The sequence below is a fragment of the Octopus bimaculoides genome, chromosome 9 (assembly GCF_046866305.1).
Source record: "Octopus bimaculoides isolate indiv1 chromosome 9, ASM4686630v1, whole genome shotgun sequence".
Lineage (NCBI taxonomy): Eukaryota > Metazoa > Mollusca > Cephalopoda > Octopoda > Octopodidae > Octopus > Octopus bimaculoides.
The window spans coordinates 42261580-42287675 of record NC_142936.1 but is presented as its reverse complement, the minus strand read 5'-3'; the positions used below and the strand labels follow the sequence as shown (position 1 = coordinate 42287675).

The 26096-nt window shown below is 34.3% G+C and overlaps 1 protein-coding gene across 27 annotated transcripts in view; it reads left to right on the top strand.

The window, feature by feature from the left end:
* LOC106880501 (microtubule-associated serine/threonine-protein kinase 3) overlaps window positions 1–26096 on the top strand; it is a 256534-nt gene that overhangs the window by 215792 nt on the left and 14646 nt on the right. For 16 of the 27 annotated variants that reach the window (XM_089357472.1, XM_089357462.1, XM_052970660.2 and 13 more), the window contains 17 exons: window positions 1790–1871; window positions 2955–3130; window positions 5152–5227; window positions 6197–6397; window positions 7680–7778; window positions 8245–8371; window positions 9253–9323; window positions 10922–10998; window positions 13864–14038; window positions 14531–14622; window positions 14987–15067; window positions 17685–17755; window positions 18941–19057; window positions 19810–19920; window positions 21333–21560; window positions 21822–21961; window positions 22911–23161. In XM_089357472.1, coding sequence (XP_089213598.1) covers window positions 1790–1871; window positions 2955–3130; window positions 5152–5227; window positions 6197–6397; window positions 7680–7778; window positions 8245–8371; window positions 9253–9323; window positions 10922–10998; window positions 13864–14038; window positions 14531–14622; window positions 14987–15067; window positions 17685–17755; window positions 18941–19057; window positions 19810–19920; window positions 21333–21560; window positions 21822–21961; window positions 22911–23161 — 2175 coding nt within the window. The remainder of the gene's footprint in view (window positions 1–1789; window positions 1872–2954; window positions 3131–5151; window positions 5228–6196; window positions 6398–7679; window positions 7779–8244; window positions 8372–9252; window positions 9324–10921; window positions 10999–13863; window positions 14039–14530; window positions 14623–14986; window positions 15068–17684; window positions 17756–18940; window positions 19058–19809; window positions 19921–21332; window positions 21561–21821; window positions 21962–22910; window positions 23162–26096) is intronic. The other 11 variants (XM_089357477.1, XM_089357468.1, XM_089357480.1 and 8 more) reach the window with 1 other exon arrangement.

Here is a 26096-nt window from a genome sequence, read left to right as displayed (position 1 = left end):
TATTGTGTGTACATATGTGCAAACGTAGTGTCTACATGTGTGCATAGACATGTGAGTGTGTGTGTATAGATATATGTATGTATATATATATATATATATATATATATATATATATATATATATATATATATATATGACAGCCAGTGTTCAATCTATATACACACAAGCATATATTCTGGTGTGGTGCATGTGTATGTATACATATGTGTGTGTATATTTGTATGTGCACCTGTATATATTTAAATATATAAGCACACACACAAACACACTGACATACACACATGTTAATATGTCTTTTCACACCCAAAGGATTGTTTACTAGGAAATATTGAAAAAGGAAACAAACTGCAACTAGCTAATTTATTAACCCTTTCAAATTAACCTGTCTGCTAATTTGAATTGCAATGATTGAGAATAAATGTAAAAATAATTCTTGTTTTTCAATTTTTTTTTTTTTTTTCTGTTTTGCACTATCTTAAAATTGCTTAAGTTCTGAGTTAATGTCAATGTAATCAACTAATCCTTCCTTCCCCTTCAAAAAGTTGTCGGGTTTTGTGCCCATACAACAAACAGTCCTTATAACGGTTGCTCCTTTTGTGACTTCTGTTTTAGATCTTGTATTGCTGGGTCCATATTATGGGCTTGAGGTACTGGTGGGATGATGTTACTTGACAACATGCTTTGTATTATTATTATTATCATTGATAAAAGAAATCGTCATCATCATTATTAATTCTACTGAGGTTAACTTTGCCATTCATCTTTGAGGGGTCAATAAAATAAGTACCAGTTGAGTACTGGGGCTGATATAATCAATTTACCCCTTCCCTGAGCATGCTGGCCTTGTGCCAAAATTTGAAACCATAATTATTATTATTAAGGCAGTGAGGTAGTAGAATTGTTAGCAAGCCCGGATAAAATGCTTAGTAGTATTTCATTTGTCTTTATGTTCTGAGTTCAAATCCTACCAAGGTTAACTTTGCCTCTCATCCTTTTGGGGTCGATAAATTGAGTACTGGGGTCGATGAGATTGACTGTTTCTCTCCCCACAAAATCCAGGCCTTATACCTATGGTAGAAAAGATTATTGTTATTATTATTATTCTTTTCTGCTCTAGGCACAAGCCCTGAAATTTTGGGGGAAGGAGCCAGTCGATTAGATCGACCCCAGTATACTTAATTTATCAACCCCAAAAGGATGAAAGGCAAAGTCAGCCTCGGTGGAATTTGAACTCAGAACATAAAGACAGATAAAATACTGCTAAGCATTTCTGCCAGCTTGCTGCCTCATTATTATTATTATTATTATTATTATTATTATTATTATTATTATTAAAGCAGCAAACTGACAGAATAGTTACCATGCCTGACAAAGTGAATCACAATGTATGTTTCTGCACCCTACATCAGCTTTAAGTTACTGGGTTCATATTCATCTAGTATTATGCAAGATTACTCTTAATAATTACTGTGCATTTGAATATTATTCAACAACATCTATCTGCAGATGCTTTATTGGATGAAGTATGATCAAGTTCTTGCCCTGATGAAGCATCCACAGACAGCTGTTGATGCAATATGAATATGAACCCAGCAACTTAAAGCTGATGTGGAGTGCAGAAACATACATTATGATCCACTATTAAAGCCTGTGACTTTCCACCCTCATGTTATATTATTATTACCACATTAATCCTGTACAGAAAGGAGTTCTGCTTTGTTAAACAGTTTGGTTGTTGTCTCTCTTTTCAAAATTATCATCCTCTCTTCCTTCTCTCTGTGTTTTTCAGGATGGATGGGCGTAGATGGTCTTTTGCATCACTGCCATCATCTGGTTATGGAACCAACACACCTGCTAGCTCCAATGTCTCGGTATGTTACTTCAAATTTTTATGTATTTATATATTTTTATAACTTTACTTTAAGAAGTTTGCTTCCCAACTACATACACAGTTTTAAGTTCAGCTCCATTGTGTGGCACTTTGGGCAAGTATTTTCTACTAAAGCCCCATGCCAACCGAAGCCTTATGAATGAATTTGGTAAGCAAACTGAAAGATCTATTTGTGTATTTGTATGTATGTGTGTGACATTTTGTAATGTTCTAAATGAATATCAAATTTTCAATTTTCTGTGAAAACATGTCTGGCTGTGGGGAAATATTACCTTGCTTCAAAACAGGTAAGGGTTGATGACAGGAAGGGCATCCTACAGTGGAAAACCTGCCTTGATAAACTGTGTCGAAGCTATGCAAGCATGGAAAAGTGGGCATTATGATGATGATGATTATAATGACTTTTTAATCTTTTCTGTCTCCTTATCTTTATTCCTGGCTTAAAATCACAATGTTCCTGAAATCAGGTAGAAGACAAGCTAACTAAGATAGCAAATTGGCAGAGTCATAAAATCACAAGGTAGAACACCTCACAGTATTTGTTACAATTCCCCATTTCAAATCCTGCCAGAGTCAAGCTTGGCCTTCATCTCTTTTGAAGACGAAAAAAAAAAATACTGATCTAGGGCAGTGGATTGGTAGAACTGTAAGAATGTCTGGCCAGATATCCTGTAGTATTTGTTGCAGTTCTTTGAACTCTGAGTTCAATTCCTCCTGCCATAGTCCACTTGGGTGGAAGATTTAATCGGTCACCCAGTTAGCACCACCATCTGGTTGCTACCTTTAACACAGTTTGTTCTGTTGCAAGCATTCAAGTCTCTAGTTTGAGAATATCTTCCCCTCTTCCACCCACCTGTGCCACATGACCTGTAAAAAATCATGGACACTATCTTTCTTCCTAACCAAAAGATTTTAAAAAAGAAGAAAAAAATTAGAAGCCACTTTGGTGTGGGGGCTCGCTTGACCTGCTAGAAATAACAGCCAAATCTCTTTCAAATCACTTATATCATTTTAATTGCCAATCCCCTTTGTTAATTTTGGTTTTCTTTCCTTAACATTTCAGTCCCAGTGCTCTTCTCAAGAGCGTCTTCACCAGCTGCCATCTCAGCCTACTCCAGATGAACTGCATATTCTCACTAGACATTTTGGAAGTAACGAAAACAATGCTGTTCCACCTGAGGATGACTCTGGTGGAGGACGGTGGTCACCGCGACCCCGACCCCGCTCCCGAAGTTTGAGGTAAGGACTCTTGCCACTGCACAGCACTGTACTTTATTTGCTTATTTATAATTTTACAGACCTGTATGTTGTGGTGCACACCTCTCATACACCAGTCTCAAAACTCTGAGAAAATGCATGGTTAATTCAAAACAATGTGAATAAACAAGCATTACATTTGAAAGAGTGATCTGAATGCAAAAGGGTTAAATCAAAACTTTCCATCAAAATTTCACATTAGATTAGCTTCCAAGCATTAGTGTAATAACAACGAAGTTATTTTACTAAGTTCTTTGTTTATTTTCAAAATTAATTGAAACAAAAGGTAACGTCTGCCAACAGAAATATAGTAAAATGGTTTATTCGTAATCCACTTTTCTCCGGAACCTAAACAAGTTGCATCTTGGTTAAGATGATATTTGTAGGTGAGCCTTATCTGTTTGTATTTACTTTCTTTGTATCATTTTTAAAACTAGTTTATATCAGTTGGTTGTTTCTTTCAAAAAGGCTTTTTTTATTTATTTTCATTTGTTTTTGTTTTCACTAGATAACCTACAGCCTTATATGTCAAAGGTCATGTGTTTTCTTTGGTCTCTTATCTCATCTTCAACTACTATTCAGAATGCTGCCTGGTGATGGTAGCATTTACCATAATGTGTCAATCTGTCACCATTTCGAATGCAAAAACACCATCATCTAGTGCATCAGTTGATGTACTTTGTCATATATGACAATGAAGATGAGTTTTAACTTTATCTAAAAAAAAGAAAAAAGAAAAATTTTCACTGACCTCCTTATTTTTTGAGAAGCAAACAAAGCAATAAAGCAGTAACTCAGATGACCTCCCCTAGATTCTAATGTAAAAAAAAACTAAAAACAAAAACTGATAAAGATTTACCTGATGCAGACAGTTTGATCTGAAAGAGATTATCTTACCAAAACAACTCAGCTATTCAGTCGTTTTGATACAAGCAGTTACTTTGGTCCAGTTATTGATAGATATAATGATGTAACATCAGAAGTAAAAGTTATTGACAAAAGAAAATCAAAATAGTTTTAGATATCAGCTACAAATTAGCATATATATATATATATATATATATATATATATATACACATATGACAGGCTTCCTTCAGTTTCCGTCTACTAAATCCACTCACGGTTTTGGTCAGCCTGAAGCTATAGTAGAAGACACTTATATGTATATATGTGTGTGTGTGTACATATATATATATATCATGCTAGAAGCACTGGTTCTGGTTCTGGTGCTACATAAAATGCACCCAATACACTCTGGAATGCTTGGCATTAGGAAGGGTATCCTACCATAGAAACTAGGACAGACAATAGAGCCTGGTGCAACCCCTGGCCTTGCCAGCATAGAAAACGGATGTTAAATGATGATATATATATATATAGATAGATAGATAGATAAATAGATAGATAGATATAAAATGTCCATTTTTCCATACGATCATATTTTAGATATATTTATTTATATATACGTGTGTGTGTGTGTGTGTGTTTTGGGGATATTGAAGAACATTGGAACTTGAAGCAGGTAAAGCTGTCAATAATGATGTGTAAATATTGGGTTAAAAAGCCTTTTGGATAAGTCAAAGGTTGCCCACCAATATATATATATATATACACACACACACACACACACACACACACACACACACATTGTAAATGATTGTCACTGTCTTAGAAGCAATGTCATTCGTCTCCAATATTCTGCAAGAACATATCTGGCCACAGGGAAATATTATCTTGCTAGGAAACAGATATGGGTTGGTGACAGGAAGGGCATCCAGCCATAAAAAATTTGCTTCAAATAAGCTCTGTCCAACCAGTGCAGGTGTGGAAAAATGGATGTTAGATGATATTGTTTATATATATATAAATGCACATACAATCATACATACATTTACATACACATCAATACTGAGATATACATGCTTCTCTTATTTCTTCATTAATGTACAAAAAAAAATATTTGATTAATTAACTAATGTTTGTTTATATTTTCCAATTGTAGTAGTCCTGCTCGCTCTCCTGCAAGTGATTTGGAAATAGTCATGATGAATAATATGTATAAAGAGAGATTCCCTAAGGTTAGATTCTTTTAAATATTTCTCTCTTCCTTTCATTGCCATCATATTTCTATCTGTCTGTCTCTTTCATATACACATATCCATTACTTCAGTATTGTATTGCTCAAAAGCAAAAATTAAATTTGTCTGCCTTATGTTTAGACTTAACTATGTCTGCTGTAAAATTATTTCATCTGCTGTTTTTAGTTTTATACTCCTTTATTCCTTAAAATCGGTTCAGGAATAATATTCTTAAAAAAACTTCCATGAACATTTTGAATTAATTTTCAACATGAAATCCAACAGCTTCCTTAATATGATTTCTTCTCAATTCAATCAGACATAGCTCTAAATTAATTTATGCTTGTCTTCCTAATTGTATTTTTCTGCTTAATTATGTTTTAAAAATAGATTTAAAAGCATCTAAAGAGAAGAAATGGCTTTGAGAATATGAAGTGTTTTTTTTTTTTAGTAACTTTACTTATTAGTGTTTTTTTATGAATAAAGTAACTAGAAATGTTTTTTATTTGTTTTTTTTTTTATTCTGGTGGTCTGGCATGGTTAATAGAGAAATCATGTATACAATTAAATCCTTCTATATGTCAATGGTCAAACATCTTGCCCAGAGCAATACAACTCTTTCACAGCAGATGTCCTGATCTGCTATTGCAGTCTTCATATCCTCACCTTGATATCCAGTGTCTTCCACGAGTTGATTGATATATGCACTTCTTGTTCTACCAATACCTGTATGTCAGTGCATGGGTTACAAGAGGAGAAGATTGTTCTTTTTCTCCAGCAGTGTTCTGCATAATGTGTTCTTTCTCTGATTATCAAGATGCCATACATCTTTTGCTTTGTAAGGTGTTGCTGCCAAGGAAGATTAAATCCTTTGTTTGAATGTTTGTTTGTAAATATTTGTTGGATGATAACTGTAGGGCTCATTGATAGTATCCAAGGTATAAATTCTGTTTCTATCTATTTATATAGGCCACTGATCAGATGGAAGAAAGACTGGAGCTCTTTATTGAATTAAACCGAGCACCAGTTGAACCTGATGCAATTTTAAGCTTTCTTCATCACCAAGTACTTGAAATGGCAAGAGATTGTCTTCAAAAATCTCAGGAAAAACTAATAACTAGTAATTATTTCTGTGAATTGTCAGAAAATTTAGAGAAACTACTCAAAGATGTAAGCTCTTTTATTTCTTTTATTTGGTTATTTTATTGTTTTTCTTTATAGCAAATATTTACTGCTGACAAACAACCTGAATTTACCCATGATCCTTCTAGAATTAACGATGACTATTATTATTATTATTATTATTATTATTATTACTATTATTATTCCAGGGAAATTGTTGACCCTGAAAGAATGAAAGGCAAAGTTGATGCCAGCAGAATTTGAACTTAGAACATAAAGACAGGCAAAATGCCTTTAAGCAGTTTGCCCAGCATGCTAACGATTCTGCCAGCTCACCACTTTATTAATAATAATAATAAGCTTGTTGTATACAGTGTTCAGGTACACTACTGTTCCTCAGAAAATGGTAAAAGAGGGGACAGAGAGCAACAATAAGTCAAGTAAAGAAAGACAAAAATGATAGCCAAAAATATTTGCACAGTATATAGGATAAAGCACAAAAGGACATAAAGTGGAAAGTGTGCATCAGCAATTCAGGAGTAGTATTGGTGGGTTTTGGAAGACATGGAACTTTTGAAGGATGCAGCGTCCTGATAGATAACAGCCAATGCAGATTTTATTCCATGCTTCAGCAGTTCTGAGCATGGAAAACTGTTTTCAAACTTCATGGATATTGTGCTGTTTTTTAGCATACCCATAGATGGTAGAAATAACTTGCCCTCCATCTGTTATATTGAGAAGCATTCCAGTTGATCCAATCAATGAAACAGCCTACTTGTGAAATTAATATGCAAGTGGCTGGGCACTCCACAGACATGTCTACACTTAGTGTAGAGAGATTCAGCCCTTTGAATTACTGGTATGACTCATTTTTGCCATTTGAGTGAACTGGAGTGATGTGAAAGTGCCTTGCCCAAGGACACAATGTGCTGCCAAGAATTGAATTTACTACCTTACAAGTACAAGCCGAATATTCCTAACCACTAAGCCATGCTTATTGAATTCAAAAAGGTAGCCAAACTTGTTGGAAAATTGGTACATAATTTTGTGGGCTTCAGCTAATTCTGCTGTGAAATGTTGAAGCTTTCGTGCATCAATGCCTAGAGAAGCTTTTTAAGAACAACAATGAATTTCAGTAACTGCCTTTTTAGCCTTATTCAGAACCTTGTATTATAGTTTGTGTGTGCAACAATGTGGCTAAGAAGTTCACTTTGTAACCACGTGGTTTTGGGTTTGTTACTGTGGCATCATACTGACTTATATATTGTTTCTACCTTTTGAATCTTGTATTCCATTATCCAATAATTTTGTTTCCTATTTCTTATTGAAGGCTCAAGAGAGATCTGAAGAGACATATCAGTACCTCTATCCACTCATCAAAAAGCTACTCATCATAGTTTCCCGACCAGCTCGTCTACTGGAATGCTTGGTAAGTCACTACAGTGTTTGTCTTGTCAAGTCGGCCTAATCTGTATTAACCAAAATAATCTCTCCCTCATTGGAAAAAAGTGGGGTTTTTGAACCCGTGATGATGCAACATTTGAAATTCAAGCTTATTGTGTCTAAAGTGCCACGTACATCAGGATGTAGTTGCTCCCACTTTTAACCTCCCCAGTAATTAATGCAAATATCCAATTCTGAAGAAATATCTAACCCATATGTGACTATAGTGAAATGAGAATCATTTCTAAAAGATTTGAGAATTGTTTCACAAGAAAGAATTATGACTGTTGAAATTTGTCTAAGATGATGTGCTAGTGCTACAACAGAACAAGATAGAATTGATAAGAAACTAAATATGCTTCTCACTGGTGAATAAACCAACTGAGCTATCTTGATTACAATTAAGTTTATTCATCTTATTTTTGTTTTTTCTCCCTTTTTGTCCCCTAAAGGAATTCAACCCAGAGCAATTTTACCATATGCTGGAGGCAGCAGAAGGCCATGCACGCCAGTATGTCAAAGCTGATATCCCCCAGTATATCATCCAGAAATTGGGATTAAACAGAGATCCACTTGCTGGTAAGAACACACACACTCTCTCTTTCCTGCCAATCTGAGTTTTTCAGTTTCTTTTGATTTAAATACCAAAGGCTTTGTAATATTACATGCAAAGTAGACCAGAGTGAATTGTGAATTGTTCAAGCATTTAATACACAACTTTGTCTGTTTCTCTTTATATATATATGTATGTATGTATGTATGTGAGTGGGTGTGTGTGGATGTGTGTAAGTATAGTTACATGGTTATAAAGTTAGCTTCACAGCCACATGGTTTTAGGTACAGTCTCATTGCATAGCACCTTGGACAATTTGTCTTATATTTGTTGCTTTAGACTGACTGATATCTCGTGAATAAAACTGATGAATAGACTTTGCTTGGAAATTCTGTGTGCATGTGTATGTATACTTTAAAGTTACTATTTCCACTTACATGAAATTGTCTGAAATAAAAAAAAAAAAACAGTGTCATGGTGTTTACACTCCCGATGAACATTATGTGCTGCACTTTCAAAATTGTGGAATGCAAACTCAAGTTTAGTGGCAAGGAAAAGCATTAATTAGACAAACTGGACAGAAGCCCATCATGTGTGTGTGCGTGTGTACATATATGTGTGTGCATATGTATGTCAATGTTGACTTTCCATAGCTTCACTTGTCACTGTCTGAGCTAAATGGTAATAGGATGTTTTCATTCCTTGTTGATGTTACAAGTGGTCACTCTGAATTTTCAAAAACTGGTGGAATATCAAAAAAAAAAAAATCCTTAGAAAGAGTTGGCAATTGTAAAAGCAGCCAGTTCTAAAATCCTGTCTTAAATAAGTCCTACAACCAGCCCATGTATGTATGTATGCCATAACTGATATTAAACAAATTAACCATATGTTTGTTCTCTTTCTCCAGATGTTCAGGAAATCGGAATGCACGATAGTACAGATTGCGCTAGTGGAGCAGAATCAGCGGATAGCAATGCAGTAAGTCATAATTATCTTACTTCAGAAACAGAATCCATCCATCTAAAAAAGACCTTCTCTCTCATTATACAAAAAAACGGACTTGTAAGGAACTTGATGTTTGTACAGTTCAGCCTTGTTACTTTCATCTTCTGTTTCTGTTATCTATCATCTGATCAACCTATTAAGCACTTAATCCAGTTCTTTCTCTCCTTAACTCTGTCACTCTGGAACTATATCTGCCCGAGTTTTCTTATCACAGACATTAATCATTTTAACTTTACTTATTTTTTTCTACTTTTCTGATCTAGATAGGTAAGGTACTGAAAAATCTTTTAGCACTGATCCTCCTCATTGCAATAAATAATTATCACATCCTCATAATGAATCTATTATACGTATATGTATATATGCATAACTGAAACTCTGCCAGCCCTTCTTCTCATCTCTTATTACACCCTCCCTAAGTAACTCATTCTTAACACTGCTCTTTGCACCGAGCACTTTGAATGAATGAAATAGAAAATGAGAGAAAGTAAAAGCCATTTTCTACTGTGTCTGTTGCCTAACGAGTAGGATGACATCAATGTATGTCATTCAGCAACTGAACTCTTGCATGAATGCTCAACCTGCTGGAAACAGCAGCTAAATTTCTCTCAACTTACATCGTAACCATTTTTAATAAAAGATGTATTGGGCAATGTAGTCATATATGTATATATATATATATATTATCTTGTTTCAGTCATTAGACTGTGGCCATGCTGAGGCACCGCCTTGAAGAATTTTTTGTCGAGTGAATCAACCCCAGGACTTATTTTTTTAAAGCCTGGTACTTATTCCATTGGTCCCTTTTGCTGAACTGCTAAGTTACAGGGACGTAAAGACACCAACACCAATCAAAAAGCAGTGGGTGGGGGGCAAACATAAACAATGACACACATACACATATATTTTTGACAAACTTCTTTCAGTTTCTGTCTACCGAATCCAATCACAAAGTTTTGGTTTGCCCGAAGCTATAGTGGAAGACATTTTGAACCCAGAACCATGTGGTTGAGAAGCAAATTATTACCACACAGCCACGCCTGCATGTGTCTGTGTGTATGTGTGTAAATATAGTTTGTATGGAGCATTGGCTTGATATATATATATATATATATAAATGCTTTTATTTTTTATACAGCCAAAACAGCGCAAATTATAAGAAGTAATACAAGTCGATGGTTTGTACTTTTGTCTTGTATATCAGTATTTCTATGTAGGGGGTCCTAACTGAAATATTGAAATACAAAGTACATGCTATCAACTTACATTACTTCCTATAACTCGCATTGTTTTGGCTTTATAGAAAAAAAATTTTTAAATACATTTTGAGACATATATATATATATATATATAATTAATAATAATAATAAAGAGTATGGAGACTTGTACATTCACAAAATTTATTTTATAATGTCATACAGCATATATATATATATATATATATATATATATATATATATATATATATATATATATATATATATATATATATTGTTCCTCTTTTTCTATCTCTCCTCCTCATGGCTCAATAATGATGTTGGTCATTAAATTTTTTCTTCTCCAATTTGTAGACAAAAGAAAAGAAGAAAGCAACCCCATCAGAGGATGATTTTGATACAATAAAACTAATTAGCAGTGGAGCTTTTGCGTAAGTTACTTCCTTCACTCTTTGTTTCTTGTTTACGTGTTAGTTTACTCTTTTATTTCTTTTACTTCAATTCCGTGTTTTGTGTTTTATCCCACCTTTCAAGACATTTGTTGTTTGTTGCAACACTAGACAAACATACTGCTTTATTTCAATACCTCATTGTTCAGAGTTCGAAATCTTACCTAGCTTGACTTTACCATTTCATAGTTTCAGGGTCAATGCAAATAAGGTCCTATTAAAGAAGCTGTCAGTAAAGCAACTGCATCATTATCATCATTTTTATTATTGCCCTGTCAATATAAATCACTAGCAAAATTAAGCCTTTTTGATACCAACCCACCTAAAACCAGTTTTGGTTTTATAATACAAATTGCCTGAAAACTACCAATGGTTCTTTGATGCAAATTTCTCTTTAAAGTCATCTAAATTATAATCTTCCATCAAAATTTTATGTTAATTTGTTTCAAACACGAGGTTAATGACTACAGTTATTTTACTAGATTCATTGTTATTTTCAAAATCAATTGAAACAGAGGTAGTGTATGTGAGCAGGAATCTGGTATCAAAAGCTTTAAGCTAACATAATTTTCTTATTTGTTAAGGTTTACATTTGAGTGACACACATGGTGCTGTCCTGTATGCAATACTTCTATTTGCTATAAAGGTGGATGGTTGTCATGTAATTTTATGTATAGGTACAGGCATGTCTGTATGGTTAAGACATTTGCTTCACGTCCATGTGGTACTGAGTTCAGTCCCACTTGGGCAAGTGCCATCAACTCTAGCCTCGAATTGACCAATGCCTGTATTGCTTGTTTGTGTGTGTGCCTGTTTGCACAAATGTTGATGTTCCTTGGCTTTTTATTAAGTTAAACACTAATATAATATTTACATTCCTTGTTGACATTACAACCAGTTGCTCTATGCTTCCAGAGGTTAGTGAAATAAAAAAAAAATCTTGTACTTGTAAAACAGATAAGAGTTGGTTACAGAAAGAGCATCTGGATGTAACCATGAAATATTGCTTCAACTACCTCCCCATCTAATTCATACCAGGATGATAAAACAAGCAATAAATGAATGAACGATGTGTATGTTTGCAATAAATTAAAGAAAGTGTCTTGCAAATATTGAGAAAACTCTTGTATCTTCATATTTCATTTGCAGTCAGAAGATATTGACTTACTCTCCACAATGTCATAAGTTTAAACTATAATCATTACATGCTGTCTAATCAAGATATAATTATATTGCTTGTTGAAATATAAACCAGACATCACACCCATTTCCTGTGATTATTACAAGGACATTTAATGAAGTGGTTAATTACAGCAAAAGCATTAAGCGTAAAACACAATTTGAACAAGCAGTTCCTACAGACATGCCCCAGTTATAAAAGAGAAAGGAAGACATACTATTTATATCAGCTGTAAGAAAAGAACTGGCTGCAGAAGCACCATAGCAAAACAATATTTGCTTTTGGTTATGTGAAGAACATTGTGTCTTCTTCATAGTGGTTGGTTCTATCATGGTAAAAGTATGTTGAAGCTAGAAAGTCACTCAACATAGCTTTTTAAACAGCTAAATATTTCAATATTCTGTAAACAACTACCGGATATCATAAGTGTTTATCTAAGCTGTTTGTGCGTGTGTGCGTGCGTGTATAAATATGTGTGTGTGTGTTCAGAGTGGATGCAGGCATTAGTGAGTGGTAAAGGAGTTTGTTTTACAACCATGAGGCTGCAAGTTCAATCTGGCTACACAGCATTTTGAGCAAGCACCTTTTCAATAGCCCTGGATGAACTGAAACCTTATGAGTGAATTTGGATGGCCAAAACTATATAGAAGCGTGTCAGATTGACCATATGTGTAATTCAATGATTTGGTTGTCCAGTTAATGGAATGACTGGAGGGTGGCATGTTAAAATCAATGGAAGAGTCCATCATATATTCAGGTTGGTGAGCCATATCACAGCTCCAGCAAATGCAGTGAGACATAGTGGGAAGAATAACAGTCCCCATGATTAGGATGTTGTAGCTAACTTTCCTGGATGATCTGATGTTTATTTGTCAGTTAGATGAACTATGGTAATGGAGAATAATTTTTATTTATTATAGCCAGGTTCCAACCTGGGCCAATATTCAATAAAGTGTTCTCTAAAGAATAAGATGTTCTGTACAAAGTGTCCTATATAGAAAAAGGAATTTTTATCTAGATTAAGGTGTTCTATATAGAGTAAAGTTTTCTATAGACCATATTTTCCAGCATACAAGTCAAATGTATATAGTGTAAACATTCAAGTATCGTCATTATCTATCCAAATCTTGCTGCATTTCACATGGAATTTTTGCTTCTCCAAAGTTATCTTTGTTTATAAGTCGGCCTACCGTTTTTGGTTGTTAATTTTGGTGGGAAAAATTCGATTTGTATGTTGAAAATACAATAGAATAAAGTACTTAACCATTTAGCATTTAATCCAGTCGTATCCAACCCAAATATTTTACCTGTTTTATGTTAAAACTGACCATATCCAACCTCTCACACCTACCCTACAGTGTTGTTCTAAAAATATACAAATACAACATTGAAGCTACAAAATAATGCATGATTAATTTAAAACAATGTGAATAAATAAGCAATGCATTTGACAAAGAAATGTGAATGCTAAAGGGTTAATACAGGCTGATATTTTATCAGAAAACATTCAACATGCTTACAGCATATTTGAAGTTTCAATAATTAGGTTAGTTGTGCAAGTAAAAAAGAATGCTTTTGTGTCTATGTTTTCTTCTTTTAATATATACTTCTTTTTACAGTTCTTGTCACCATACTTATGTCTACTCTAAATCTCCTGTATTTTACAGAGCTGTTTATCTAGTGCGTCACAAAGAATCAAGGAAACGATTTGCCATCAAGAAAATAGGCAAACAGCATTTACTCATGCGCAACCAAACCGAACAAGCATTTGTTGAGAGGGACATTCTCACATTCACTGACAACCCATTTGTGGTGAGCATGTACTGCAGTTTTGAGACCAAAGTAAGTTATTGAATTACCCTTACTACTACACCTTCCTAATGTCTTCCAGTCAAAAGCAGCCAGTGTGTTGTACAATGACATTATTTAAAGTGTTTGGTTGATAAATTCTATTCTTACAATCATAATCTATATTATGCTTGAGTTGTAATTATTAAGATATATAGAAAAAAATCGAGTAAATCAGTTGACAAAAAGTGGTTGAAGGATTTCTATTGTTGACTGTAGATTGTGTGTTCTTTTTTGCTAGGGGAATGCAAACTCTTCCTGGTGTTGTATTGCATTATTTCGTTTTGTTATGAAGTTTGGTTGCTGTCTTTTGTTGTATTAGTGTTTGTATCGTGTGTTCTGTGTTTTTTTGTTTGGTATCCAGTCTGTAGAGTACATGTTGTGATGGTTGTTTATTTTATTGGACCTTTATTGTATAGAGCATGTCTTGTATTTTTTTATTATTATTATCATTATTATTATTATTATTATTATTATTATTATCAGAAAAACTTCTGTATGGTAATGGAATATGTGGAAGGAGGAGATTGTGCTACGTTGTTGAAGTTTACAGGTGGACTGCATTTGGACCTTGCCAGGTAAAAACCCTACTATTACTTAAATCCTAATGTATCCCCCCCCCCCTCATACACACACTTATTAGTCTGACTTAGCAAAGTTTCTAATATCACTCTGATTGCTACTCACATACCTACCTCCTTCAATGGCTAAATGGTCAGTGTTATTAGTTGAAGCTAACCAACCAACTGATCAGTGTTGTTAACTATAGCTAGTCACTAGCCAGTGATGTTGGCTGGCCAGCAAACTGGTCATTATCATTAGTCAAAGCTAGCCATCCAAGTTAGCTTAAATGATTTGTTTTAAGAATGTGGAAAGAAATGTTATATCAATGTTTTATATTTTCTCTTTTGTGTAGTAATGTTATTATGTTATCGTTAACAGGATGTATTTTGCTGAAACAGTGCTTGCTCTGGAATACCTTCACAGTTATGGGATTGTACACAGAGATTTAAAACCTGATAAGTAAGTATCCTTTATCCATGACAATGATGATGCTTTTTTTTTTTAATAGCAGTTCTACATTGTTGGTAAAATACAGATTTCTTTCAACTAGTCAACTGGACAACTGTTATGGGATTAGTTCATATTTGCTGAAATTTAACCCTTTAGTGTTCAGATTAATTTGTCAAGTGTAATGCTGATCTGTTCACATTAATTTTGATTTATTCAGGTTCAAGTGGGGTGTCCACAATATTTGCTTGTAACTTTGTTAATTTTCTACATACAGATTTGAAATTTCATAAATGGGTGCTTATAAGCCAGTGGTTTATAGTTATGTAATTTTAGCTGATCTTTCTGATTAAATTTGACTTTTATGGGCAGGTAAATTTAATTAACAGGTGTAAAAACAATAACATTATGAATAAACACTAAAATTCATATCCTTAAAACATCTTACATGTTTGATTTGTTACTAAAATTATCCCAGATGTCAACCTCCAACAATTTTACATTTTTTAAGATGAAGTACATTAATTTGAATTAATTAAAATACATGTATAATTGGTACAAGATTTTATTCTTTCTCTATATTTCATTCAAACATTTTCATAGAAAATAAAGTACAAAACTATTTTACTAGTCATACCATTGGCTATGTACTCTTATACAATTTAAGGAATTAATTTACATAACAGAATGCATCTAATAAAAATAGCTCATTAACAGGTGAGACAAAGGTGAATACAGGTGTGTAACATACTGAATATTAATATGTATTTCTCACTTTCACATATTTATGATAAAATGAAAAGGAATATGTGATAAAATAATATTGTTATGACATATTTCTGTAGCTCTATATTTAAGAGATGAGGAATTATGTACATTATTTACATTTGACAGATATTTGTCCTCATCTTGTTTGTTGTTAACACGACATTTCAGTTAATATACCCTCCAGCCTTCATCAGGTGCCTTGGGGAAATTTCGAACCTGGGTACTCATTCCTAAGGTATTTTTCGCTGTTGTTATTATTATCATTATCATTATTATTATTATTCGGGTCGCTGCCTGGAATCGAACTCGGAATCTTGGGGTTAGTAGCTCATGCTCTTAACCCCAAGATTCTGAGTTTGATTCCAGGCAGTGACCTGAATAATAATAATAATAATAACATCGAAAAATACCTTAGGAATGAGAACCCAGGTTCAAAATTTCCCCAAGACACCTGATGAAGGTAGGAAGGTATATCAGCCGAAACGTTGTGTTAACAACAAAACTACCCAAAGCACCCTTTACACAAGGGCACTTTGCAAATAGGAACACCTATACGAAGTCTCAATCTGATACCCTTTCGCAGTTTTTCTTTTATGCAGCAAACTTTTTTCTTCCATTTATTTTTTCCACTTTATGGAAGTCAATATTTTCTCTGTTGACATCCACCTCAGTTAATTTTGCTTTTCTCCCAGTTCTGTGCTTTCACAGTATTTATACTTGAATAAAGGCAGGAAAGGCTTCATCTCACATTATCTCAAAGCTACAAGAATTCAATAGTGTGATTTGTTTAGTTTTTTTAGCGATTTCGTAGAGCAGGTGGATACAGCCGGATTTGACCGGTTTGAACAAATAAAGGGGAATTAGTTTTGGCCGGTTTGAACTCTAAATGGTTAACTCAATATGTTGCAGGTACTTATCTTGTTGAGCGTATAAGAGGAATCAGATGTTGTGTGCAAGAGAGAAGACTAAGTATGGACATGTGATGTGTCTAAAGGATGACAGCTGGGTAGAGAACTATTGAGTGATCCAAGTGGAAGGAACCTGTGCAAAGGAGGACCAAGGAAGATATGGAAACAAATTATGAAAGATGATCTCAGGAAACTGAATCTTATGAAGATGGTGTCAAAGAACCTCAAGTGGCAAGCTGTTGTGCTAAGGAAAACTGGTCCAATCTATACAAGCATGGGAAAATGTCATAAAATTATGATAATGATATTCACAAACTCAGTATGATCACATATTTTTGGTAGTTATTTGATCTATAAAAAGATAGAAGTTGGGATCCAGTACAACATTTAAACTCAAACTATTGTTTGACTCGAGCATCTGTGCTTCTGTGCTTTCTTTGCCTTTTTCTCTCCATATAAAATATTGATGGCATTTTTTTTTTTCTAAACTTACCTGTCAGTTATTAAGATTATGTTCTTTTTGTTGTGATGTTATTCTTGTATTTAAATTTTGTTAGATCAACAAAACCTCAATCTGACAATGGTAGAAATAATTACATTGATGACAGGTTTTATCCTGCTTGTTGTTAGTGTCTTTATCAGATGCCTGTAGACTTTAAACTTGGTTTAAATTATGGTAGAAATTTCTAGGTATGAATCAAGAGGCTGACATGAGTGGAATTACATTTGTTGCTATTCTACAATTCAAAAGGATTTGATTGACAGTTAATATTGAAGCTTAAGTCATGTGTTACATAAAAGTACAAAGATAAAATTTCTATTCTGAAGAAAGTTATAGATTGTACTGCTGTAGCCTCATTTATTATTTTATTGCTCATATATTTCAAGGTTTATTGTCCTGCAGTCAGTTTGTAAAATTAGACACATCTCTCACCAAATACTTTCTTTTCCAGTTTGTTGATCACTGCCACAGGACATATAAAACTAACAGATTTTGGTTTATCTAAAGTTGGTTTGATGAGCTGTAAGTATTTATTGGTCATTCTTGTTTAATAAAATCTTCCATCTGTGTTGTCGTTTCCACCAACAATATAGTAAAGTCTTATAATGCAATTAGTAACAAAAATCCTAGTTGATATTCAAGTATATTAAACTTTGAATTTATTTGTTGTGTTGTTATGCCATAACATTATATACAGCTTACAAAAATATACAAATCTTAAGAAAAGCATCATTGTAACATCCAGTTTCTCACCATAAAATATTTAGGTAGATTCTTTATTATAATCTTGGAGTTCCACTGAAAGAGCCTATAAAGCCAGGCTGGACATTTCTTCCTAATTATCCCTTTTCTCTCTGACCACCAAGACATTTCAGCATCAACTATTGAGACACTTTTTACAAATTATATTATTATCATGCTTTAAAAATTCTAAAATTTATTTAAATTTATCACACATATTTTAAATATAAAAGAAAAAACTATACGAGTGGTTGCTAAAGAGTTGCTGGCTTTGGATAAAAGAAAACATGGAAGGATTAGTTAATTATGATTTTATTCAACATATTCCCCTCTCAGATTCACACAATTATGCAGCGGCACTTCACTGTTTCTATAGCCTGTAAAAGAACTCAAACAGTTGGGCCCCCAACCAGGCCTTTTGCAATACCTTTTAAACCAGGAACTTTTTAACAACCCCTTTGTATATATAAATGTAGGTGTGGCTATGTAGTGGTTAAGAAGTGTGCTTTACAACCATGTGGTTTCAAGTTGAGTCCTACTTCATTGTGAGGCACTTTGACATTTAATACAGCCTGAGGCCAACCAATGCCATGTGAGCACACTTAGTAGATGGAAATTGCAGGAAGCCCACTATGTCTATGTGGGTGCATATGTGATTATATTCCATGCAAATCAGTGTTGGTTTTAACATCCCTTGTTGACATTATGACCAGTTACTCTGCTCTTTCAATGACCTGGCAATAGGAAGAGCATCCAGTTAGTAAAACCTGTTTCAAATGACATCCCCATCTAAACAACCAATGCTGATATGGCGGGAAAAAGAGTATTAAGAAACAAAACAGTTTTCCTATTCTTTTAAAATACAAAAAAAAATTGAAATTTAGGATTAAATTTTATTATTCTTTTATTTGTGTGCTTCTCATTTCTAATCCACTCCTAACTATTTCTTTTTATATCTTCATCTAGTGACTACAAATATGTACGAAGGAGCTATTGATAAAGATTGTAAACAATTCAAAGACAAACAAGTATTTGGCACTCCAGAATACATTGCGCCTGAGGTCATCTTAAGGCAAGGTTATGGTGAGTAGAATTAAAATTTTTCACCGTCTCCACTAATCCTTTAAACTAAACTATTATAACAGTTTTGTTTGTTTTTGTGGCTTATTTTCTTTTTTTTTCCTTTCTCCTCTTAGATGTAGCTGTACTGATTACTAGAACTCCTAACACCATTGCCTACTTAAAGCTATCACTACCACTGGCTTTACTTAACCAAGTGTCATACTTGTTACATTGTTCTCTTAAATGGTTCCGTGACATTTCCCTTGTTAGGACAAGACAAAAACATTTAGGAGGATTTTAACTCATCACTTCTGGCTAATGAAACTTGTTTGTCAAGCCAACAAGGCAACTTCTATGTGGTCGCTTGGCTTGGTAAAAATAGCAGCCAAATTTCATTCAAATCATAATGCGCACCATCCTATGAAAGAAAAGACACATTAGATAACATAATCTTAAATACCCTAGAAAGATGGGATGATCATAACTGAAATACCTTAGATCATAGACCTGCTTGATTAAGACTGACTACAGAGAGCTAAACAAAAACATTTTCCTGCTTTGCATCATATAGGTTTATAAAAACTTCCACCCTTATCCCTAATTACATGTCTGAACAAATCAAAAATAATCATGCTTTAAATGAGAAACTCTTTCTGGTATCACAGCCTACAGTGTTACGAATGGAAGGCTATGTTAGGTAATGTAGTCAAAGAAATGTTTGTTTGTTTTTCTGTTCTTTAATTAAAATTGTTTTTTTGTTTCTTTAATTTCAGGAAAACCTGTTGATTGGTGGTCAATGGGGATAATCCTATTCGAGTTTCTAACTGGATATGTTCCTTTTTTCGGGAAAACACCGGAAATCCTCTTTTCCCAAGTCATCAATGGTGTGTTCTCAATATTATCTTTTGTTCTGGGTTTTTTTTTTTTCATAGTTGAGAATTTTAGTTACATGTCAGGGAATCACATGATCAAAGTACTCAGTAATCTAGCTATTGAAATCTTTAACTCTTTAACATTCAGATTATACTGTCAAATGTAATGCTTTTTAATCTACCTTGTATTTTAATTCATCATGTATTATCTCATAGCTTTGAAATTTTGATGATGTGGTTGTATATTTTTAAAATGGCATTGATGGGTAAGTGTGATAGGCTGCATTCTGGCTGGTTACAACATATAACAAGTGGCATATTTGGGTTGGGTGTAGCTAGTTTAAATGCTAAATGGTTAATACCTTGAGAAAGAGGAAACAACAGACATATATATATATATGTATGTATAGTTAGTTGTCATTATTTTTGTTAACCATTCCTCTGAGATTGACAATATCTGTGCTTCATCATTGTTTTAAGCATCCACTTCTCCATTCTTGCTTGAATCAAATGGAATTCGTTGAGGCAGAATTTTTATGGCTGGATGCCCTTTTTCTTGCCAACTGTCACTGTTTCCAAGTCAGGTAATATTTCTCTGTGGTCAGACATGTTTTTCCACAGAAATCTGGAAACAAACAACATAGCTTGAATGGCATTGAAGCTTGTTGACAACCATCACATGACTCCTAGACAAGGGTACACACACACACACATACACGCACGCACACACTCTCACACATGATGGGCTTCTTTCAGTTTTCATCTATCGCACACATCTACTTAATAAGCTTTGATCAACCTGGAGCTACAGTAGAAGAAATTTGCCATGTAACTGCACATTGGAACTGAACTTCACATGGGTGGGAAGCAAGCTTCTTAACCTCACGGCTACCTCTGTGCTTCCATTTCCTATCAGTATTGTCGGTAGTTTAGAAGTCATTAAAGAATCCAGCAAATTTCTTTGAATATAATTATTTCAGTTATATTGATGATTCCCCTGGGATAGCATGATTCTCACAATACCTCTTCTCCAATTAAATAGGGTTAATAACACCTTCTACAGATATATCAGCTCAATTAAATACGGTTAATAACACCTGTAGATATATCAGCTCACCAAATAATCAAAACATTGACCCCAATTTTCATACTTTTATGACCTGAATAGAATATTGATTGATTTATTTTTGTTCATTTTTCCATGACTGATTTCAAATTTTGCCAGGATCAACTTTACATTTCATCCACTACTACTACTACTCCATGGGTCACATTAGTAACTAACTTTGTTTCTAACTTTGGCACAAGACCAGTAATTTTGCAGTATGGAGATTTAGTCAGTTCTTACCACACAGCCACTCCTGTGTCTATTCGTAAATATTTATAAACATCTAATTATTTCTCGTTTTCATAATCTATTTCAGAACAATTTGAATGGCCACCAGAGAAAGAATTGAAAGTGCAGGATGAAGCTAAAGATTTAATAACTCAACTGCTCAGGAATAATCCAAGGGAGCGTATTGGCTCTGGTGGTGCCCACCAAGTGAAAGAACATGAATTCTTCCAGAGTGTAGACTGGGATGGATTGTTACGGCAGAAAGCTGAGTTTGTTCCACAATTAGACAGTGAAGAGGACACAAGCTACTTTGATAGTGAGTATTGACACTTTCATCATCATCATTTAACAGCTGCTTTTCTATGGCTTAGATGGGTCTGACGGAATTTGAGGCAGATTTTCTACTGTTGGATGCTCTTCCTGCTGCCAACGCTTATCTGTTTCTAAGCAAGGTAATATTTAGATAACTTAAACTTTGTTATTTAGTTAGTACCAGATGTTTAGTTTAGAGTTATCCAGTATATGTTGAATATAGTTGTGGATGGTTTAATCAGCTGCTGTTGTTCTTCTTTTCTAGCCCGAACTGACCGCTATAGCCACCCTGACCTGGAAACTGAGGACACGGAAGATGATACAGATGACATCATGTTTCACAGCTTCTCATCTTGTTCTCCACGGTACAACAAACTCAGTTTGAAACTGGAGGATTCTCAAGAGGTAAGCGCAGTGTTCAATATTTCAACTTTGTCAGCTAACCAGAACAACCACATCATTGAATAATTTAAGGATTTAACCTTTTGCCTGTTCCTGTATAGTTATTTAATCAGTGGTTATAAACATTACGACTATTTCCTCTGTTTTCAACTGTACGAAATAAAGTTAGATATTTCAAACAGAATAAAAGAAATCCTGGGACGTGAGGGAAATATATTGTTTTTCTTGTTAGAATTGGTGAATCTCAAATCATATATGAACACCTTTTACTTTCTTACCCACTTCATCGTCATCAGTCACCCCTCTTCTTCCCTACCTCCCCTACTTGTTCTTCATTCATTATCTTTGCCACTTCACCCATTTCCTATCTATCACTCTCCCATTTACTCATACAACCTTCACACTCCTAGTTCTTCTGTCTTCATTCAGTTCTACTCGCCTTGTATCATGAAAGGTGCGTACGGGTGCCTCATCGCTGCTGTTTTTATCTCTTTCCTTCCCCCCACCCTAATACTTTCCCCTCTGACCTCTTCTAAAATGTAAGTAAAATAGCCTTGTGATCCCTCTACAAGAGATCTATTTTCTTCTGGCCTCTTCTCTCTTACTTTAACCCCATCATCATCACATTTAAAGCCACCTCTCTAAGAGTTTGTAGTCTTGCAAGCTACATAGCTACCTCGCTAATGCTGATGGCATAAGTAAAACATCCTGCATACATTATGAAGTGGTTGGCATTAAAAAGGACATCCAGCTGTCAAACCATTCAATCCATGCCAGTATGGAACAAAGACTTTAAATGATGATGGCAACGACTTCATTCACATTTCCCTATTTCCATCTGTTGTTATCTGATTAGATTTTATTTTTGTAATGTTTAATAAGCATTTTATTTGTAGTGGGTTTTTTTGTTTCTTTTTTCATGAATTTGTGTCTTTTATAACTATTCTTGTAGGAGCGGAAAGATCGAAGGCGACACTCTAGCTCAGATGAAATTCGAACACGTTTGCTGGAGAAACAAGTTCTTGACCGGAAAGATTCCAATCAGTCAGAAAGTTCTGAGAGCTCAATAGAAGTACAACGTGTCCTCCGAATTAACAGTACAGGGAGCAGTTATGGAGACAGTCTGCTAGACATATCCAGTTCAAGTAGCAGGTTAGAACTCACACTGCGAGATGATGATATCTTTACTGCTGCCATAGATTGGTACGTTAGTCTGCTGCTGCTATTGTCTCTGCCAGCTTCATGCTTCCATCTCTTCCCCTGCACACTCCACCACTCCTTTCCAATTAAATTTCTTCTCCCAACTCTTTGAGAAAAAGTATTACAGATTCAGCTCCATAATTATCTTTACCTTGAAATATTCTTCAATCCATAATTCATTTGTCCAAATTTTAGTTTCTGTGTTATAAAATTTGTTGATAATTAAATATTTGATAAGTTTTTTTGATAATTTTCATTGATTAGAATGAATTTATTGAAAAGGAAAAATATCTTGGGAAAACTGAAGGGTTTTATATACATATTTAATCTTTATAAGATATATCTGTGTGTGTGTGTGTGTATGTATGTATATACATACACATCTGTGTGTGTGTGTATATATATTTCTTGTTTCAAACATTTGATTGTGGCTGTGCTGGAAACAACCCCTGGACTTATTCTTTGTTAGCTTAATACTTATTCTAGCTGTTTCTTTTGCCGAATCGCTTAGTGACGGGCACATAAACACACCAGCATCAGTTATCAAGCAATGGTGATGAAGACAAACATAGACACACAAATACGTACATATATATATATATACACACACACACGACATGGTTCTTTTCAGTTTCTGCCTACCATATCCACTCATAAGGCTTTGGTCAGCCTAAGGCTATAGTAAAAGACACTTGCCCAAGGTGCCACACAGTGGGACTGAATCCGGAACCATGTGGTTGGGAAACAAGCTTCATACCACACAGCCACTCCTGTACCTAATATTAATATACTTAAGTAACAGCATGTTTAAAATATTAAAGAAAATACTTTGTGATTAATCAGTGAAATAAAACATCTCAAATTTAGTAGAGTATTATATTTATATATTATAATTTATGTCCTAAATACACTGTAGTGAATTTACTTTTCATCTTCAAGTGATTCTGAAATGCTTATCTTTTATTTTTGTGAGATCTGAAGTCAGTGGAGTTTACTTTCTTATAAAATTGGTATCATCAGCTCTATGTAAGCACTATTGTTCCCTATATCTGTTGTTGCCATGGAAAAGAATCATTGCATCCCCTGTAGCCATTCAAGAATATGCAATTTTTTCTGTTTTTGCCTCTTCTCAAGCTTTTATTTTTCTTGTGTTTTCTATCTTAGCAGTAACATCTAAGCAAAATTCTAGTTTCTTGAAGAAAAATTTGCTTCAAAATTTATGCATTAATATTTTCTGTTTGGCCATGATTTTTTTTTTTTGTTTTCTTTTCGTTGCATCTATGTGGGTTGCTAGTTTTGTTATATTTATTTAATGTTTGTTGTTTATTTCTATTATAAACCAATAACTTTTCTTGTTGATGAATCAGATTGCTTCATTTTAAACCAATAATTTTTCTTGGTGAATCTGCTTCATTAGGTGTTGGCTTTTTACTATCAGTTTTCTACATCCAAATTTGTCTTCTTTGATATTTTCTGTCTATTGAGATTATGCTGTTTGACAAAAAAACTCCTTCACTTTGCTTTTGCTTTCTCTATTGTGTGTGTGTTGAATTGACAAAATTGCTAGAACATTGAACAAAATACCTTGCAGTATTTGTTTTGGCTATTTACGTTCTGAGTTCAAATCCCACTGAGGTTAACTTCACATTTCATCCTTTTTTGATGGATGAAATAAAGTACCATTCAAGCAATGGGGATTGGTGTAATCAGCTAACCCCCTCCCTGCCTTTCCAAATTGCTGGTCTTATGCCTACATCAAAAAACCATTGTTTAATCCTTTAGTATTTAAACAAGTCATATCCAACCCAAATATTCTTCCTACTTTATGTTCAAAATGGCCAAACGTGGCCTCCCACACCAACCCTACAAAACATGTCAATGAATAAGCATTACATGGGACAGAAAAATGTGAATGCTAAAGGATTAAATGCAGTGAGATGGACAAAATACCTTGTGTTATTTCATCCAGTTATTTACCTTCTGAGTTCAAATCCTGCTAAGGTATACATTGCCCTTCATCCCCCTTAGATCAGTAAGATGGAATGCCAGTCATGTACTGGGGTTGATGGATCAGCAAATCCTCTCCTTTTTCACTTACTGGCTTTGTGCCTAAATCAGAAACCACGACCTGACAAGCAAATCTGTGGTATTGAGCAGAATATTTGCTGTAGCCCATCTTTTATACCAAGACAAAACAATGTACATGATAACACTTCCAATCAATTAAGATCAGAAGCTATGAGAGCCACTGCCTGGTACTGCATCCGGGCATGGTATATCATCATCATCATCATCATCATCATCATCATCGTTATTAAGGCAGTGAGCTGGCAGAATTGTTAGCTTAGCAGCATTTTCTCCATCTTTATGTTCTGAGTTCAAATTCCACCAAGATCGATTTTGCCTTTCATCCTTTTAGAGTCGATAAATTAAGTACCTGTGAAACATTGGACTTGATGTAATCGACTGGTCCCCTCTCCAAAAGTTTCAGGCCTTGTGCCTTTAGCAGAAAGGATTATTATTGTCATCATCATAAGGTGGCAAACTGGCAAAATCATTTACTTTCTGGGCTCAAATCCTGTCAAGGTCAGCATTGCCATTTTCCCTTTTTGGGGTCAATAAAATAAAGTACCAGTCAAGTAATGGGGTTGATGTAATCAACTTGCTCTTTCCCACAAAAAATTGATCGCCTTGTGCCAAAATTCTAAATTATTTATTATATATATATGGAGGTGGGTTGGCAGAATAAGTAGAGCATCAGACAAAATGCCTTGTAGCTTCTGTTCAGGCCCTCCATGTTCTGAGTCACTTTTGCCTTTCATCTTTTTGGGGTTGATAAATAAAGTACCAATCAAGTACAAGAGATGATTTAATTGACTAACCCTCTCCCTCCTCGCAAATTCAAGGCCTTGTGCCTAAACAAAAACAATTATTATTA